This window comes from Saccopteryx leptura, chromosome 7, assembly GCF_036850995.1.
Source record: "Saccopteryx leptura isolate mSacLep1 chromosome 7, mSacLep1_pri_phased_curated, whole genome shotgun sequence".
Classification (NCBI taxonomy): domain Eukaryota; kingdom Metazoa; phylum Chordata; class Mammalia; order Chiroptera; family Emballonuridae; genus Saccopteryx; species Saccopteryx leptura.
The window spans coordinates 87325953-87342303 of record NC_089509.1 but is presented as its reverse complement, the minus strand read 5'-3'; the positions used below and the strand labels follow the sequence as shown (position 1 = coordinate 87342303).

Here is a 16351-nt window from a genome sequence, read left to right as displayed (position 1 = left end):
ACCTTTTTTTAAAGAAATAATTCTGCTAATCTAATGGACAAAAAGTGGTTCAAAAGGCTAATATACTTACATTTTTTCATTACATAATAATAAAAGTACATAGTTTACATACATACTGAAATGCAACTTCTAGAATCACTCTAGGAATCCTTTGGAATTTATTATTTATTATTGTTTTTTTCCAACAAATTCATTTGTCATTGTCTTCTAGTTGTAAGAACTAGGCTCATCTAGTTTTAATATAGTCTATTGAGAACAAAATATTTTTCTTCTTTTAAACAGAACAATGATAAAAGCAAGTTTCTATCAACAGCACCTTGTGGTGCAAAGAAAAGATTAATAGGTACGTATTTCTTTTTACACTGAGTTTTATAAAAAAGCATTAAACAATGGCAGTTATGGAAAAGTATACAGATTCTAGTCTTAGACTGCTTCCTTTTATCTTTGGCCAGCCTCATCTAGAGACCTCTCTATTCAATTTTTTTTATTTATAAAATAGGGATAATAATGATACCAGCCCTAGAGTTTTAAGATTAATTGAAATAGGGATGTTAAAAGTGCTTAGTATAGTAATACTTGACTTTGATATGTGCTTAACAGGTGTTAGTTATCATTATCTTTTATTCTTTTTTTTTTTTTTTTTAAGTGAGAGATAGAAACAGAGATAGACACAGAGAGAGGAACAGAAGGGGACAGACAGGAAGGGAGAGAGATGGGAAACATCAATTCTTCATTGTAGCACTTTAGTTGTTCCTTGATTGCTTTCTCATATATGCCTTGACCAGGGGGCTCCAGCCGAGCCATTGACCCCTTGCTCAAGCCAGAGACCTAGGGGTCAAACCAAGTGACCTTGGGCTTCAAGCCAGCAACCATGGGGTCATGTCTATGATCCCATGCTCAAGCCAGTGACCCCACACTCAAGCTGGTGAGCGCATGCCCAAACCAACAATCTCAGTTTCAAACCTGGGTCCTCTGTGTCCCATACTGACCCTCTATCCACTGTGCCACCACCTTGTCAAGCTATCTTTTGTTTTTATAACTACTTATTTCTTTTCATGAAAGGCAGAATATATTCATATTCTCAAACTGTAGATTCCTTAAGTGCAATGACTATATCTTTTTTAACCGCAACACTTAGCATTTTGTCTTTTACATTATAGTTGATGGATATTAAAGTTAGTTAAAATTTATCTCCAATAAAAAGACGAACCTTTTAGTTTGTTTTGAGACAGTTTTGGAAGTACTTAGAAATTTTATAATGAAATACTTTAAAATATTCATAATTGTATTGAATGCTTTACATAGCCAAGTAAATAGACATGGGTCCCACCTTCTGGATAATTAAAAGTGGTTTTTGATTTTTAAATATTTAACCTTTGGGTAAATGATTTGTTGACTCTTATATTTCAGAAAGATGTTAGCTTCTTCCTTGGAGTTGACCCCTTTAATATTAAAATGTTGTCAAATCCATGCTATAAGCCCTTTCTTTTCAAAGTATAAATTTCATGGAGCTTTTAATACTGTAACACTTTAACATAAAAAGGTTAATATTGAATGATTGGATATCTGAAAAAAGCTATGTGCATTTATGATTTTTTAAAAGTCAAATATATCCCATGTCCTATATTTTCTCCATACCCCAAATAAGGATCCTTTTTAGAGAGAAGGTGAACTTCCTCTTCCAGTTTAATTACCACCAAAAGCTTATATTTATATGTATGGGGTGTGTGTGTGTGTATGTGTAAAAATCATAGAGACATTTTCTGGTACCATGTTAGAAGCAGCAGTCTTTGCAAATCTGAATCTGCTATGCTATATATGCTCACAAAATCAAGCCTTTATTCCCCTCCTCTTTTTGTATTTTTCTGAAGTTGGAAAAGGGGAGGCAGTCAGACTCCTGCATGCGCCCAACCGGGATCCACCCGGCATGCCCACCAGGAGGTGATGCTCTGCCCATCTGGAGCATTGCTCTGTTGCGACCAGAGCCATTCTAGTGCCTGTGGCAGAGGCCATGGAGCCATCCTCAGCGCCCGGGCCAGCTTTGCTCCAGTGGAGCCTCGGCTGCGGGTGGGGAAGAGAGAGACAGAGAGGAAGGAGAGGGGGAGGGGTGGAGAAGCAGATGGGCGCTTCTGCTATGTGCCCTGGCCGGGAATCGAACCCGGGACTCCTGCACGCCAGGCCGACTCTCTACCACTGAGCCAACCGGCCAGGGTCCCCTCCTCTTTTAATATCTATATTTGTTATATGCAGTCTTTGGATATTCTGAAATATATCGTTCAAAATAAATACACTGATTTAGGTAAAGTTATTTCACTCATATTTTGGAAGTTAACTTTTTATAATACTTTTATCCTTACTTTGTTGAAAGTAAAACCTAGTTTTATTTATCACTTTGTGAGTGTAAAACTAGCTTTATTTGAGGAGAGTGGAAGTAGCTATGGTTTGTTTAAAATGTAATTGTATCAATTCCAGGATGGAGTATGCCTGTCTATTAGTAGTACTTACAGTAGTAGTTACAGTGCTGTATTAGTAAGGATGACATTTTAGGAGGCAGCTTAAGCCATAGACATTTAAGTATCTAACCTCATAAGAAATCTAGGGATGTGCCTGACCAGGTGGTGGCGCAGTGGATGGAGCGTTGGCCTGGGACACAGAGGACCCAGGTTTGAAACCTGAGGTCGCTGGCTTGAGCATGGGCTCATCAGTTTGAGTGCGGGGTTGCAGGCTTGAGCAAGGGGTCACTTGCTCTGCTGTAGCCCCCTGGTCAAGGCACATATGAGAAAGCAATCAATGAACAACTAAGGTGCTGCAATGAAGAATTGATGCTTCTCATCTGTCTCCCTTCCTGTCTTTTTGTCCTATCTATCCCTCTCTCTAACAACAACAACAAAAATCTAGTGATGCAAAGTTCCATGGTTGATATAGTAATTCAACAGTGTCATGAAGGTCCCACATTCTTCTTAGCTTTTTTCTTTGCCACTAGCATTTTCCAACTTTGATAGTTTATATTGCAAAATGGCTTTAATAGCTTTAAGCTGTAGGTATAAATAGGGGGCTTTCCTTCCATAAGCAAGGAAAATCTTTCCCATGGGCTCCCAGCAAATTTCCCCTCAAGTTTCATTGTTCAGAGGATTACATAGCCAACCCTACAGTGTGTCCGTAAAGTCATGGTGCACTTTTGACCAGTCACAGGAAAGCAACAGAAGACGATAGAAATGTGAAATCTGCACCAAATAAAAGGAAAATCCTCCCAGTTTCTGTAGGATGATGTGGCAGTATGTGCGCATGTGCAGCTGATGACGTAACACCGTGTACACAGCGGAGCAGCCCACGGCCATGCCAGTCAAGATGTGGACGGTACAGAGGAAAGTTCAGTGTGTTCTGTGGCTCGCTAAATTCAAATCTGTGACCAAAGTGCAATGTGAATATTGGCACGTTTATAATGAAGCGTCACCACATAGGAATAACATTACTCGGTGGGATAAGCAGTTGAAGGAAACCGGCAGTTTGGTGGAGATACCCTGTTCTGGTAGGCCATCAGTCAGTGATGAGTCTGTTGAGGCTATACGGGATAGCTACCTAAAGAGCCGTAAAAAATCTGTGCGTGAGCCCACATCAAACTGCACTGAATAGCTATGAAACTGGGAGAGTTTTTCTTTTATTTGGTGCAGATTTCACATTTCTATTGTCTTTTGTTTCTTTCCTGTGACCGATCAGAAGTGCATCATGACTTTACGGACACACTGTACTTGCAAAGGAATAGACCATAATTATTTTTTATTTTCTGGTGGAGAACACAATGCCACATTTTACAAAATTGGAGTTCTATTGGCAAGGAAGGAGAAAAGAGAATGGTACTATGGTATGATTAACAGTTATGCCTCAGTTTCTATATGTTAGGCATTGTTAGTTGCTTTACATACATACATTTCACTGTAATCTTCACAATGGTCTATTAAATTAGTCTCAGTTTCTATATGTTAGGCATCGTTAGTTGCTTTACATACATACATTTCACTGTAATCTTCACAATGGTCTATTAAATTAGTCTCAGTTTCTATATGTTAGGCATTGTTAGTTGCTTTACATACATACATTTCACGGTAATCTTCACAATGGTCTATTAAATTAGTCTCTGTTAGCCACATAACTAGGTCTGGTGATATCATCAGCAAGTAATAAAGTTAGAAGTCAAACTATCTTACTTCAAAGCCCACATTTCTTCTATTATCCCACAATGCCTCTCATCAAACTCAAATTTTCCCAATTGCTTTTCCTCCCACAGTCCTAAGGTCTTCTGACAGTGAAAGTGAATATTCTGCTTCCAACTCAGAGGATGATGAAAGGATTGCTCAAGAATATGAAGAGGACACTAATGAAGTCATATTGAGCCCAAAGAGTCAAGCTCAGAATAGAGTTTCAGCTCCTGTTTGCAAAGAAACACCTTCTAAGGAAATGAAAAGAGATAAAACAGTAAGTGAAGAGAAGGACTTAAACTATCAAGAAAAATTGTTTAATATTTCAAATACATGCTACCCTAAGAGAAGAGATCCAAATAGGGGACATCAGCATAATTTTTTTCCTTCACTTTTCTATCATATATTTTGTCAACCTTTCACATAAATTCCCATGTATCTTTATCTGTTTCTGGACTTTCTCTCTTGGTCTTTCTGTATCCCTATTTATGTAATAATACCATAATATATGCTGAAGTTGACATTTCAATTCAGTTGTATAAAAAGGAGCTTTTAATTAAAAATATATTGTTGGATAATTAGGGGCAAGAGTACTCTGTGTTTACCTTCTTATGTAGTTTTAGTTTTGTAACATTGTTGATATATGCAAGTCAATGCAAGTTATAAATAATGTGGCCATGAATCCATGCTGATCTGTTCAGAAGAATACTGTAGTCACCATGGCTTGAGACCAGGCTAATTATCCTGGTGAGCTGCATGAAAATTCAGAGCAGTCTAGGAAGCCTACTGCTTGAATGGCTTCTTATCCTTTCCTAACCACTGTGGAGGTTAGCCCTACCCCGAATCAGTACAACAAGCATGAGCTATTTTACTGGAATAATAGTAGGGAGTCTTTGACCTTGCTGTTGAGGTCTTCCTCATTTTCACAGTACTTCAACTGTTATAATATTAAAGGATTTGCTTGCACTGTGTGAGCCAAACAAAGGTTCTGATTGATGTAACACCCCCTTTTTTCAATCTACATGGAAATGATAAGTTGGAACTTAAGAATTGTTTTGGGGAACAGACTACTTCAATTAAGTCATTTCTTTAACTTTCATGATTCTAAGAATTACTAAGTTTTATCACTACAATTAAATTCTGGCCCAAAATCTATATTGTTGCTTTAAACAGAAAAGGCTGACTGCCAAATAAAGAATTTCACATATCCTATATTACACTAATATTACTGTCTAGTTTTGATGTAAAACAAATCTCTAAAACTAAGAACTGACTTTGCACTTTCAGAGTGACTTAATAGAAGAATATTTTGAAGCTCACAGCAGTTCAAAAGTTTTAACCTCTGATAGAACACTGCAGAAACTAAAGAGCGCTAAACTGGATCAGGTATGTTGCAAGGAGTGTTACTTCTGAATTTTTCTTATTGCAGGCTGGAAAATATACTACATAAGCAGCAAATTTGAAGAGTAAGTGTACCTAAACAGAATTATTGTCCTGATCAAGTGGAACAGAAATTAATGTGACATAACTATTACGTATTTTATTATATATGTACTAAATGGTTCACTGGATTAGAATTCTATTTGTCATGCTGTAATTACATATTTTCCCTCTTATTATTTCTTTAGGAGCTATAATAATCATCAGAGTCATAGTTTATTTGATATTCACATACCATTAATCTCTGTTATTCATTTAACCCACCTATTTATTGAACCTCACACTGGTCATAAAACAACTCTAACTCTCTCAGTTACAAACCTTGAAAAAAGCAGAGGGTATTTTGCTTCCTGATATTATGGAAAACCTGCTTAGTGCAGTAGGGTAACAAGTTGTTATATACTGTGGTTCCAGTATTTTATTTTATAAGAAATACCACATGCTATACTTGTTGAGGTTTTGACTCATACCTCCCTAAGAGAGGAGATAGAACCATTTGGGAGAGAAAATCTTTCAGTAGAAAGGGGGGTTGGTAAGCTAAGAAGAAAGATTGTTATTGGCTCAAAGAATATCAAAATTTATCATCTTCTGCAAGCTAGATTTTAATGCAGTTTTCTAAGTTGTACACAGTTTCTGTCCGAGTTTGCAACCTATAGAAAAGAGGAAAATATAGGATAAATCTCTATGACCTGGATGACAAGATGCTGTGTGGTGGTTTTTGTTCTTGTTTAGTCACCTGGCTTGAGGTATTGATTGAGACTCGGATCAGAGAGTAGCTGAAAACATGTATCAAGCAGCCATATTGTTTCAAGGAAGAGATGGCACTAACATCTGCTTAGTGCATATATTTTTATACAGAGGTGGGCAAAAATTGTTCATAATTTAAAAACTAATACTAAAATAAATAATAATAATACAAGATAAGTTTTGCATAGTCACAACTGTAAGCCTACTTTTGCCCACCTTGTATAAGTAACATGAGAGAAGGAGAGACTCATCTAGGGTGCAAGTAGGGCTACATAGAACTGAGAGGCAAAAGGACCTTTAGGAGGATGGAAGAAACACCTGTTACCAATAATGAGAAAAGGGGAAGGTCTTTCAGTGATTGTGGACATAGCTAACCAATGCAGTCTAGTAGCATGTGTCAATAAGCATTTACTTCTCTTGTCTGGTGGGGCAACGGGAGGTTGGCTGATCTAGGATTTGCTTCATGTATCTCTCTCTTCCTCCATGGACCAGCAGGCTAAGTGAGGCATATTCTTGTCATGACAGTGTCAGAAAGGTAAGAGAAGTAGAAAAACGTAAGACCTCTGAGACCTGGGCATCAAACTGACTCAGTGTCACTTCTGCCTCATTTTAGTGGCCACGGCAATCACATGGGTGAACAACAAAGTAAAAAAACGGGGAACTAGACTTCACTTCTTCAGTGGGAAGGACCGTAAAGTCATGGCAAAGGGTGTGGATATGGATAGGGGACAAAAGTATGGGGGCCTGTTATGTGCCATTCTCCACAGATACTAAAATTTGAAAGTTCACAGATGAGATAGCATTCCAGAGTTTGCACTCAGGTGTGAATGTGCTCTGATAATCCAGTGTAAATGACTACTAGAAATGATAATAATGGCCTGGCCTGTGGTGGCGCAGTGGACAAAGCGTCGACCTAGAACACTGAGGTCGCTGGTTCAAAACCCTGGGCTTGCCTGGTCAAGGCACATATGGGAGTTGATGCTTCCTGCTCCTCCCTTCCCCTTCTCTCTCTCTCTCTCACTCTCACTCTCTCTCCTCTCTAAAGATTAATAATAAAAAAAAAGAAATGATAATAATGCGTTATCTGCTTTTCCTGTGCTCTAAACTTCAGAAGGAATGAGAAGAAGAAATTTAAACTACTTAACAGTTTTACTTAAAATGTCCTATTTCTCTTTAAGTATGTGGATAAATAAAAAGTGTACAGGCCAGAATGCCTGGGATGTTGATTGCAACTCTGGTCTTTTACTTAAAGGGTAGAATCATGAAAACATGGTGGTTCCAGGTAAAAATGCCCAAACAGCTTTGGGCTAGTGTTTTCATTTCAGAAAAATGAGTTACATTTGATTCGCGAGCATGAATTTCCAAGTTTTGGGTGCAGGGTAATATGCCTTCCTCAGTTTATTTACATTATTGTTTAAAAAACTGCAGAACTTATCAAAGGTAAAGGATTTGTTAGGAACAGGAGTAGTGATAGAAGTTTATTTTACTAATAATAAAGGTACATTATAAAGAACATTAATGTTTTCTGAGAATTAATGTTGAACTGTTACCTCAGCTTTTACAGCATTTCAAATCCAGAGGTTTTTAAAACTCTGGATTTGTTGTCAAAGCTGGGAGGCAGGTTTAATCATCTCTTTATGGTAATAATCTTTTTAGTAATGAAAGCCTTATATTTGGAATTTATAATCATGTAAATGGTTCCGGAAAAAAAATTATCAAATTCTTCACTGCTATCCCATATTTGTACCAAAAAGAATGTTAAAAATTTAACAAGCTGTGGCCGGGTAGCTCAGTTGGTTGGAGCATCGTCTCAAAGTGCTGAGGTTTCCAGTTTGATTTCTGGTCAGGCCACATACAGGAATAGTTCGATGTTCCTGTCTCTCTCCCTTTCTTTCTCTAAATCAATAATATAAATAAGACAAAATTTAACAAAACAAATATTTAAATCATATTTGAAGTGTTATGTGTATACAGTTGATGCACTTATTACCAAAATAATGGTCTCTTGTAACTCTACGTCTGAGGAAATAGTTCTAGATTGGATTGATTTGATTTATACAGTTTAAAAATGACTTTCTTCCCTCTTCCTTTTTTATAAAAGCAAACTTTGCGTAACTTATTGAGCAAAGTTCCTCCTTCCTTTTCTGCTGAGCTGAAACAACTAAATCAACAATATGAACAATTCTTTGATAAATGGATGTTGCAGTTACAGTAAGTACTGTCATCATTGTGAACCCTTGTAAAATAAAAAATAATATAGTGCTTGCTTCAGCAGCCATATACTAAAAATATATATTTATCTAATTCTGTGTGAAAATCAAAATAATTTAATATACAGTACTTATTTTTCTTTCTGCAACAAACTTAGTATATATTTTTATGTATATATAAAAATTTGGAAAAAAATAGGTGTTTTTTCAGTTTTATGATGCAAATGTGAAAATGTCATTATTGTACAGCTCTTCTCAGAAATTGTAGTTTTTAAGAAATTTGTTTCCTAAGTTTAACAAAAGTGAAGCCATTGGAAAGATAAGTAGCCTTTCTTAGAATTGTATTATTTGTAAAAATATTTAAAAATCTACTCTGTCGAGATATATCAATTTTAATCTAGTTTTCCATAGTCGAGTTTCTAAAATGAAAGATATATATATATTTCTTTTTTAAAAATCTTACTCTAAATACATACTGTAGATGTTTAGAATTTGGTGAGATCTGTTGAACATTATTTTACTATTTCAAAATTATTTCTTAGAATATTTTTTCAATTTTATCATTTTTCAGATACCACATGTTAAATTTTAAATTTCCATTAAAATACCTAGAAGAATGATTAAAATTAAAACATAGTAATTTTTTTAACTATAATTACTTTTATACGAGGACTTTAGTATAATGGGGTAAATAAGAAGGAAGGTCCACCAAACAATAGGAACATAGAAATTGCCAGTTTCTCCCAATTGATCCTGGTGTTTTTTTTATTTTTGTTTTTTTTGTTGTTAATAATAGGTCAGAAATTTATGCTAGTAAGAGAATGATTATCTTCCTTGCTAGGACCTCAGCTCCTCAATAATTCTTTATGTTCTGTTTATTTATTTATTTATTTTTCTGAAGTTGGAAACGCGGAGGCAGTCAGACAGACTCCCGCATGCGCCTGACCAGGATCCACCCGGCATGCCCACCAGGGGGTGATGCTCTGCCCATCTGGGGCGTCGCTCTGTTGTGACCAGAGCCATTCTAGCGCCTGAGGCAGAGGCTCCATGGAGAGCCATCCTCAGCACCCGGGCAAACTTTGCTCCAATGGAGCCTTGGCTGCAGGAGGGGAAGAGAGAGACAGAGAGGAAGGAGAGGGGGAGGGGTGGAGAAGCAGATGGGCGCCTCTCCTGTGTCCCCTGGCCCGGAATCGAACCCGGGACTTCTGCACGCCAGGCCGATGCTCTACCACTGAGCAAACTGGCCAGGGCCTGTTTATTTTAAATTTATAAAGGAGCTCTTCACCTTAATCCCATTCCCCGATCCACCAATTCTTCTTTTTTCCAGTATGTCAGCTTAAATAACTTGATTGGATTTACTTCCTAGCCTGCACCTTCAACAGAATTGCTAGCTTTCTGAATTTCCTTGGTGCTTTTTTTCTGCTGCTGCCTTGCTAATTTCTACCTTTGGGGTTATCTCCTCATCTTCTATTCTAGGATATCCTGCATTGCTACAGTGGATCACATAAATACTCTTTCTGACTGATCTTCATAAATAGTCATGGAGTTGAATGTTAGCTTGACCCATAGTGCACGGTGTTCTGGGTCATTCACCTCCCAGAGCTATCTCTCGTCTAGCCCAGCTCAAATTTCACTCCTCAACAGCAGACATGAATATCTGAATATTGAAGATTTCCATGTGGGTGTCCTGTAAATGTGTACATAAAACTTATCTTAAACCCATCATTCCCACTGGCCCCTGCTGCCTAGTACAGTGAATGTCACCCCGTTCATATAAAGTTGCTTATGCCAAAAACTGAGTTAGTCTTCATATTCTCTTTCCCTCGCTTTTCACATCTAACTGCTGTCCAGATCCTATTGACTTGACCTATAAAACTTTTTGACACCTTACATTTTTCTTCTTGACATCTAATTTTAGTCAGTTTTGTCCCTCCTTATCCAGTTCTCCCACTCAACCAGTGTAATCTTTCTAAAAAGATCATGTTACTTGCCTACTGAAAACCTTGGAGTTAACAATTGACTAGATACCAATAAGTGCTTATAGTCCTTGGAATAAAAGCTAATTAGTGTCTTAGTTGACTTACCAAGAACTTTGTGACCTGGCCCCTGCTTACCTTTCCAATTTAATCTATCAGTGAAAACTCTGCTTCAGCCTGTGAAACTTTGTAGTGCCTTGTACCTGCCATGTTGTCCTTTTACCTCCCTTCATCTGCCACTTGAAGGTAATGAGCTGGAGAGAAAGCTAATGAACTTGGAACTCTACCTTGATGTACAGACAATAAAATTGTGCTTTTACCTTGTACAAGATGGGAATCAGTATAGTTATTTAGCCATCCCAGTTCTTCTGTATTTTTCATAAGCTTAAATTAAGGAAACTGGTATAATAAAATGGTCAATAAGAGTTACTGAATTTTAATTTCATGAATGCTATCTTTCCTAACAGCCTGGGGTTCAACATTGTGCTTTATGGTTTGGGTTCTAAGAGAGATTTACTAGAAAGGTTTCGAGTCACCATGCTGCAAGATTCCGTTCATATTGTCATCAATGGTTTCTTTCCTGGAATCAGTGTGAAATCAGTAAGTTTCAAAAAATGTTAAAAGGAACAACATCCTATCTCCTGCCAGTCTATATGCCTGTGTTAATGAGGATGCTATTGATACTTCTCATTTTGGAGTATTCAATTTTGTTTCTAGCCTTTCTGCTAGTAGGATTACTTAGTTTTTAAGATCATGTGCTTGGACTGAGAAGGTTTTAGCTATGAATCCCCATCTTTGAATTTCCTTCTTTGTAACTGATAATGTATTAAATCGTAAGGCAAATAGAGCTTTGTGTACTACATCAGATACTAACAGTACTTCTCTAAAGGACAGGATTATGGGGAGCTTCAATTTTTATTATGATTTTATGTCACTTTGGTACTCTTAAAAAATAATAAAAATAAAAGAATAATACTTTATGGTTTTATAATGTATTTATAGATCATTTTTACTCCAAATGCTCATATTTCTTCATTATTTGACAATATAAACCTCTGGGTGCTGAGTATTAACTGATGTAGTAGTCTTTTCTAAAGGTGTCTTTAATGTTTGTGTCCTGTTTCCTTTGATGAATCTGTAGTTTTCTAATGTTTCTCATATTCTTGGCTTTTGAGGGGATTTTTTGCATCCCTCTTATATTATCTTAACATCTTTGCTATTCCCTGTTTTTTTAAACATAACTTATGCAAAAATAAATATAAATATACTTAAAGTACCAATAGAATTTTTAAGAGTGATTTTTTTCATATCTAGTGGGCATTCTAAATTTATTTTTAATTTATAAAAAAGGATTGACTTTCTAGTTCTATTTATCTTTTATGATAGAATAAGTTATAATTAATGTATCTCTTGCACATTTATGATGTAGATCCTGAATTCTATAACAGAAGAAGTACTCAATCATACAGGTACTTTCCGCAATGTACTGGATCAGCTAGACTGGATAATAAACAAGTTCAAAGAAGGTAACATAAAGTAGATGCTCTAGTTTTAGGGTGAAGCTAAGCTAAAACCTAAGTTTTAGGGTAAAGTATAAGTAATAATACTTTACTTATTTATGTATTGATAACGCACTTTTCTTAATGCTGATTTAGCTTACTCTAAAATACCTTGTGGGTTTTTTTCTGTGAACTTACCTAGTTACCTAATAGGGAAGAACTACTCCTACCACCTTGAATTTGTATGCCTAAGCTTCTTATTTCAGAGTAATTTTCAGGTTTTTATCCTCAGCACCCGGCCAACTTTGCTCCAGTGGAGCCTTGGCTATGGGCGGGGAAGAGAGAGACAGACAGACAGGAAGGAGAGGGGGTAGAATGGAGAAATAAATGGATGCTTCTCCTGTGTGCCCTGACCTGGGATTGAACCCGGGACTTCCACACGCCATGCTGATGCTCTACCACTGAGCCAGCCGGCCAGGGCCTCATCCTCTCTTTATCTTGATTTCTGCAGTATTTGATGGTGTTGGCAGCTTCTTCCTCCAAATTCTTCCTTCACTGACTTAGAATATTTTACTTATGTCACTTTCCTGACTTCTTGATCAATATTCTAAGTCCCCCCCTTCCCTTTTTTGTGATAATAAGGGTTTTCTACATTAACTCTTAATGCTAAATGAAATATTTTTTTTGTCCTCTCCCTCCCACCCCCTCTGTTTTTCCTTCACTTCCACCTTGCAATTCAACATGCACAGAGTCACCTCCAATCCAATATGCATCTTGCCTTATATCCTATGCTTTATTAAAACTGCTTTCTTTATGATCTGATTCAAGTGCTAACCATTCCAGTTAAGTCTGTAATCACTCCAGTTGATTTCACTGGGGGAACAAAATTTTTATTGCATCCGCTAAAACACTTGTTCTTACCTAATCCGAGTGTGCTGATCTCAAATCTGACATTAGTTTTTCTCTGTAAGCTACAGTTTTTTTGCAATTCAAGATTTAGGTTTTCATCTTGTAAAATTTTCAACATTTAGTTTAACATAATGAAGTAGAATGTCTTCTTGGGCATCATCTTTGTGAAAATATAATTATATAATGCAGTAAATACACTAATACACTAAGATATGATTGCATCTGAATTTGTCTACAGTTTTGAAATAGAACATATTAAAATACTTATTTTAATTATAAAATCTGCGTAAAACTTATTTAAATTCTATTCAGGCAAAAATTTGCGTTTGTGTACTTGTTGAGAACAATCTCATTTGATGCTCCAGCAGTAGTCTGCTCATCACTAACAGCTCCAAGATTTTCAGGAAACTTATCAAGATGACTGTTCAGGAAGTGAATCCTAACGCTCGTGTTACATCCAATGTCGCGGAAAGCCAACGGCATCCTTTGAACCAGAAGTTCATAGTTTTCTGTTTTGTTGCCAAGGAAGTTCTTTGTAACTGAACTGCCACAAAAGACTGCCATGCTGCTTTCTCCTCCTTATTCATTTTCCTGGCAAATTCTTCGTCATGTATGAGGGTTCGAATTTGAGGTCCATCGAATATAACTGCTTTTATTTTCTTGAAAGACAAGGCAGGAAAAGCAGAAATAATATGTTGAAAGCATTCACTTTCTCTATTCAAAGCCTGAACAAACTGCTTCATTAAGCCGAGTTTGATGTGAAGTGGGGAAAAATGATCCTGTCTCGATTAACTACAGGTTCATTAACAATATTTTGCATCCCTACTTCCAGAGCTTCACATTTCAGCCATTCCTTCTGTGTCCAGTGTTTCTCCTGAGCTCAGCTGTCCCACAAACACAGAAAGCAAGGATACTTTGTGAAACCTCTCTGTTGTCCTAGCAGGAAATTGACCATTTTAAGACCACACAAATGATCCAGTTATGCTCCTCATAGTTCAGAAAGTCGAGGACAATTTTTATGTCATTATAATCTTCTCGCAGATGAGTTGAATAACCAATTGTAACCACTGCATAAACATTACTGTTGTGTAGAAGAACAGATTTCAGACTCCGTTTAGAGCTGTCAAGAAATAGCCGCCATTCTGTTGGACTGTAAGTGGTAACACCTAGCTGGCTGAGAAGACTACTGATACCATGACAGTAAACAAAGTGTTTGTCTTTGGAAAAAAAGTCCACAAAAATTTGTTCATCCTTCCTGTAATGGGATACTTCAGCTGACCAGTGAAATACATTCTTTTCTTGAAGCCTGGAGGCTAATAACTCAACTGCTTTCTTTGATAGGCCCAAATCTCTTACTAAGTCATTCAATTCATGTTAACTAAACTGCTGAGGGGTCAATGACTGCTTGGCATCAGAAGAAGACCCTTCAGATTCTGCAACCATTTCCTCATGCATCTTATCAAAATACACTTGATTACCATGTTCACTTTCTTCGTCCTTAGAAGAAATAAAACCATTGAAAACTGGAACCGGGAGTTCTCAGAGTGTGGGATAGGTCGTATTGCTGAAGGAATATTAGGATATGTGATCATATGCCGTTTTTTCTTGCCGATGCCCTTTGTATGGGTCAGACAGAAATAACAGTCACTGCTGTGGTCCTTAGGTTCACGCAAAACCATAGGAATACCAAAAGGCATTCCTTTACGTTTTCCTTTTGTCCAGTCACGAAGCATCTCCTCACAATTATGACACACAATATGAGGAGCCCAATTCTTGTCTTGATCGCCAAGGGGAACTTGAAAATAGGCAATCTATGCATGTATCACAAATGATGAAATATTGCGCCTTTGACGTTGACGTGTGTAACTGCCACATATATAACAGAAAGTCTCAGAACTATTCTTACATGTACGCCTACTCGAAGAAGCCATGATTCAATCTTAAACCAAAATAAGAGGGTGTTTGGCGGTGGCGCAGTGGGTAGAGCGTCGGACTGGGATGCCGAGGACCCAGGTTCGAGACCCCGAGGTCACCAGTTTGAGCACTGGCTCATTTGGTTTAAGCAAAAGCTCGCCAGCTTGGACCCAAGGTCTCTGGCTCGAGCAAGGGGTTACTTGGTCTGCTGAAGGCCCCTGGTCAAGGCACATAGGAGAAAGCAATCAGTGAACAACTAAGGTATTGCAACATGCAACAAAAAATTAATGATTGATGCTTCTCATCTCTCTGTTCCTGTCTTTCTGTCCCTGTCTAACCCTTTTTCTGTCTCTGTAAAAAAAAAACACAAAAAAAATCCAACTACAATTATGTAAAAGTGATGTTTGTAAAACATTAATTGCCTTGTGGTTATGTCCAATCCAAGAATTGTTGCCCTTTTACTCCAATTTAAAAACCAATGCATGCCATTAACTGTAACAAAAAGAAATTAAAATTGCATAAAAACTAGAGCATGCAGCAAAAAATGAATTTCAGATTTGGAATCAGTGATGCAGAAATATATAGAAAAAGTTCTAAAACCTCATGCAACAGAAAATGAAAAAAAAAATTGTTCCCTAGTGTTTTCAATGAATTTTATGTTTTTTAAAGACTTTAATAATGTCTTACTTTTTATGACTAACATATTTTCTAAGGTACATTGTGTATCCCTAAGCAGTAGTTATTTTGTCCTTTGATATATTCTTTAATCCATATTGTGTGTGATAGGGACTTTACAAATATTTCATGAAAATAAAATTGAATTATCTTGCCTTTTAGATTCCTCTTTAGAACTGTTCCTTCTTATTCACAATTTGGATAGCCATATGTTGAGAGGAGACAAAAGCCAGCAAATTATTGCACAGTTGTCTTCTTTACATAACATATACCTTATTGCATCTATTGACCACATCAATGCTCCTCTCAGTAAGTTAAATATTACTATTTTTCTTTCTTAAGATATTAGTCTTACAAAATTTTCTTAATGTCACATTTTTATTGTTTTTTAGTACAGGTTTCTTTTGCATCTTTAAAAACACAGTTTGCCAAAAATCAAGGTATTCTCAATCTGATTTAGAATATAATTCTTGTAAATAAAAATTCAGGTTCTAAAGGTGTTTTATATCCTAATATTTCATGAAAGAGAGACCCAACTGTTATTTGGTCTTTTCCTACTCTTTGTAGTATTGCAACATTCATTTTATGCAATTTAATTCAGAGGCTATAATAATCTTAGTGAACAAAATGTTAAACTATTAAAACTTTTTAAGAGAATGCCTTGGTAGTGCTAATGTATTCTAACTTGTATTTAATATATACAAGTGAAGATTCAAATGTTGATCAATAATGAAATTAGATTGTCAGGTACTGATTTGGAAATGGCAAAAATGGAAGTTTTCAGG

General features: G+C 36.6%; 1 protein-coding gene across 2 annotated transcripts in view; it reads left to right on the top strand.

Annotated features, from left to right (window-relative positions):
- ORC2 (origin recognition complex subunit 2) overlaps positions 1-16351 on the top strand; it is a 57005-nt gene that overhangs the window by 24475 nt on the left and 16179 nt on the right. For both annotated transcript variants that reach the window (XM_066346127.1, XM_066346126.1), the window contains 7 exons: positions 283-343; positions 4286-4473; positions 5484-5582; positions 8485-8594; positions 11037-11169; positions 11999-12095; positions 15729-15875. In XM_066346127.1, coding sequence (XP_066202224.1) covers positions 283-343; positions 4286-4473; positions 5484-5582; positions 8485-8594; positions 11037-11169; positions 11999-12095; positions 15729-15875 — 835 coding nt within the window. The remainder of the gene's footprint in view (positions 1-282; positions 344-4285; positions 4474-5483; positions 5583-8484; positions 8595-11036; positions 11170-11998; positions 12096-15728; positions 15876-16351) is intronic.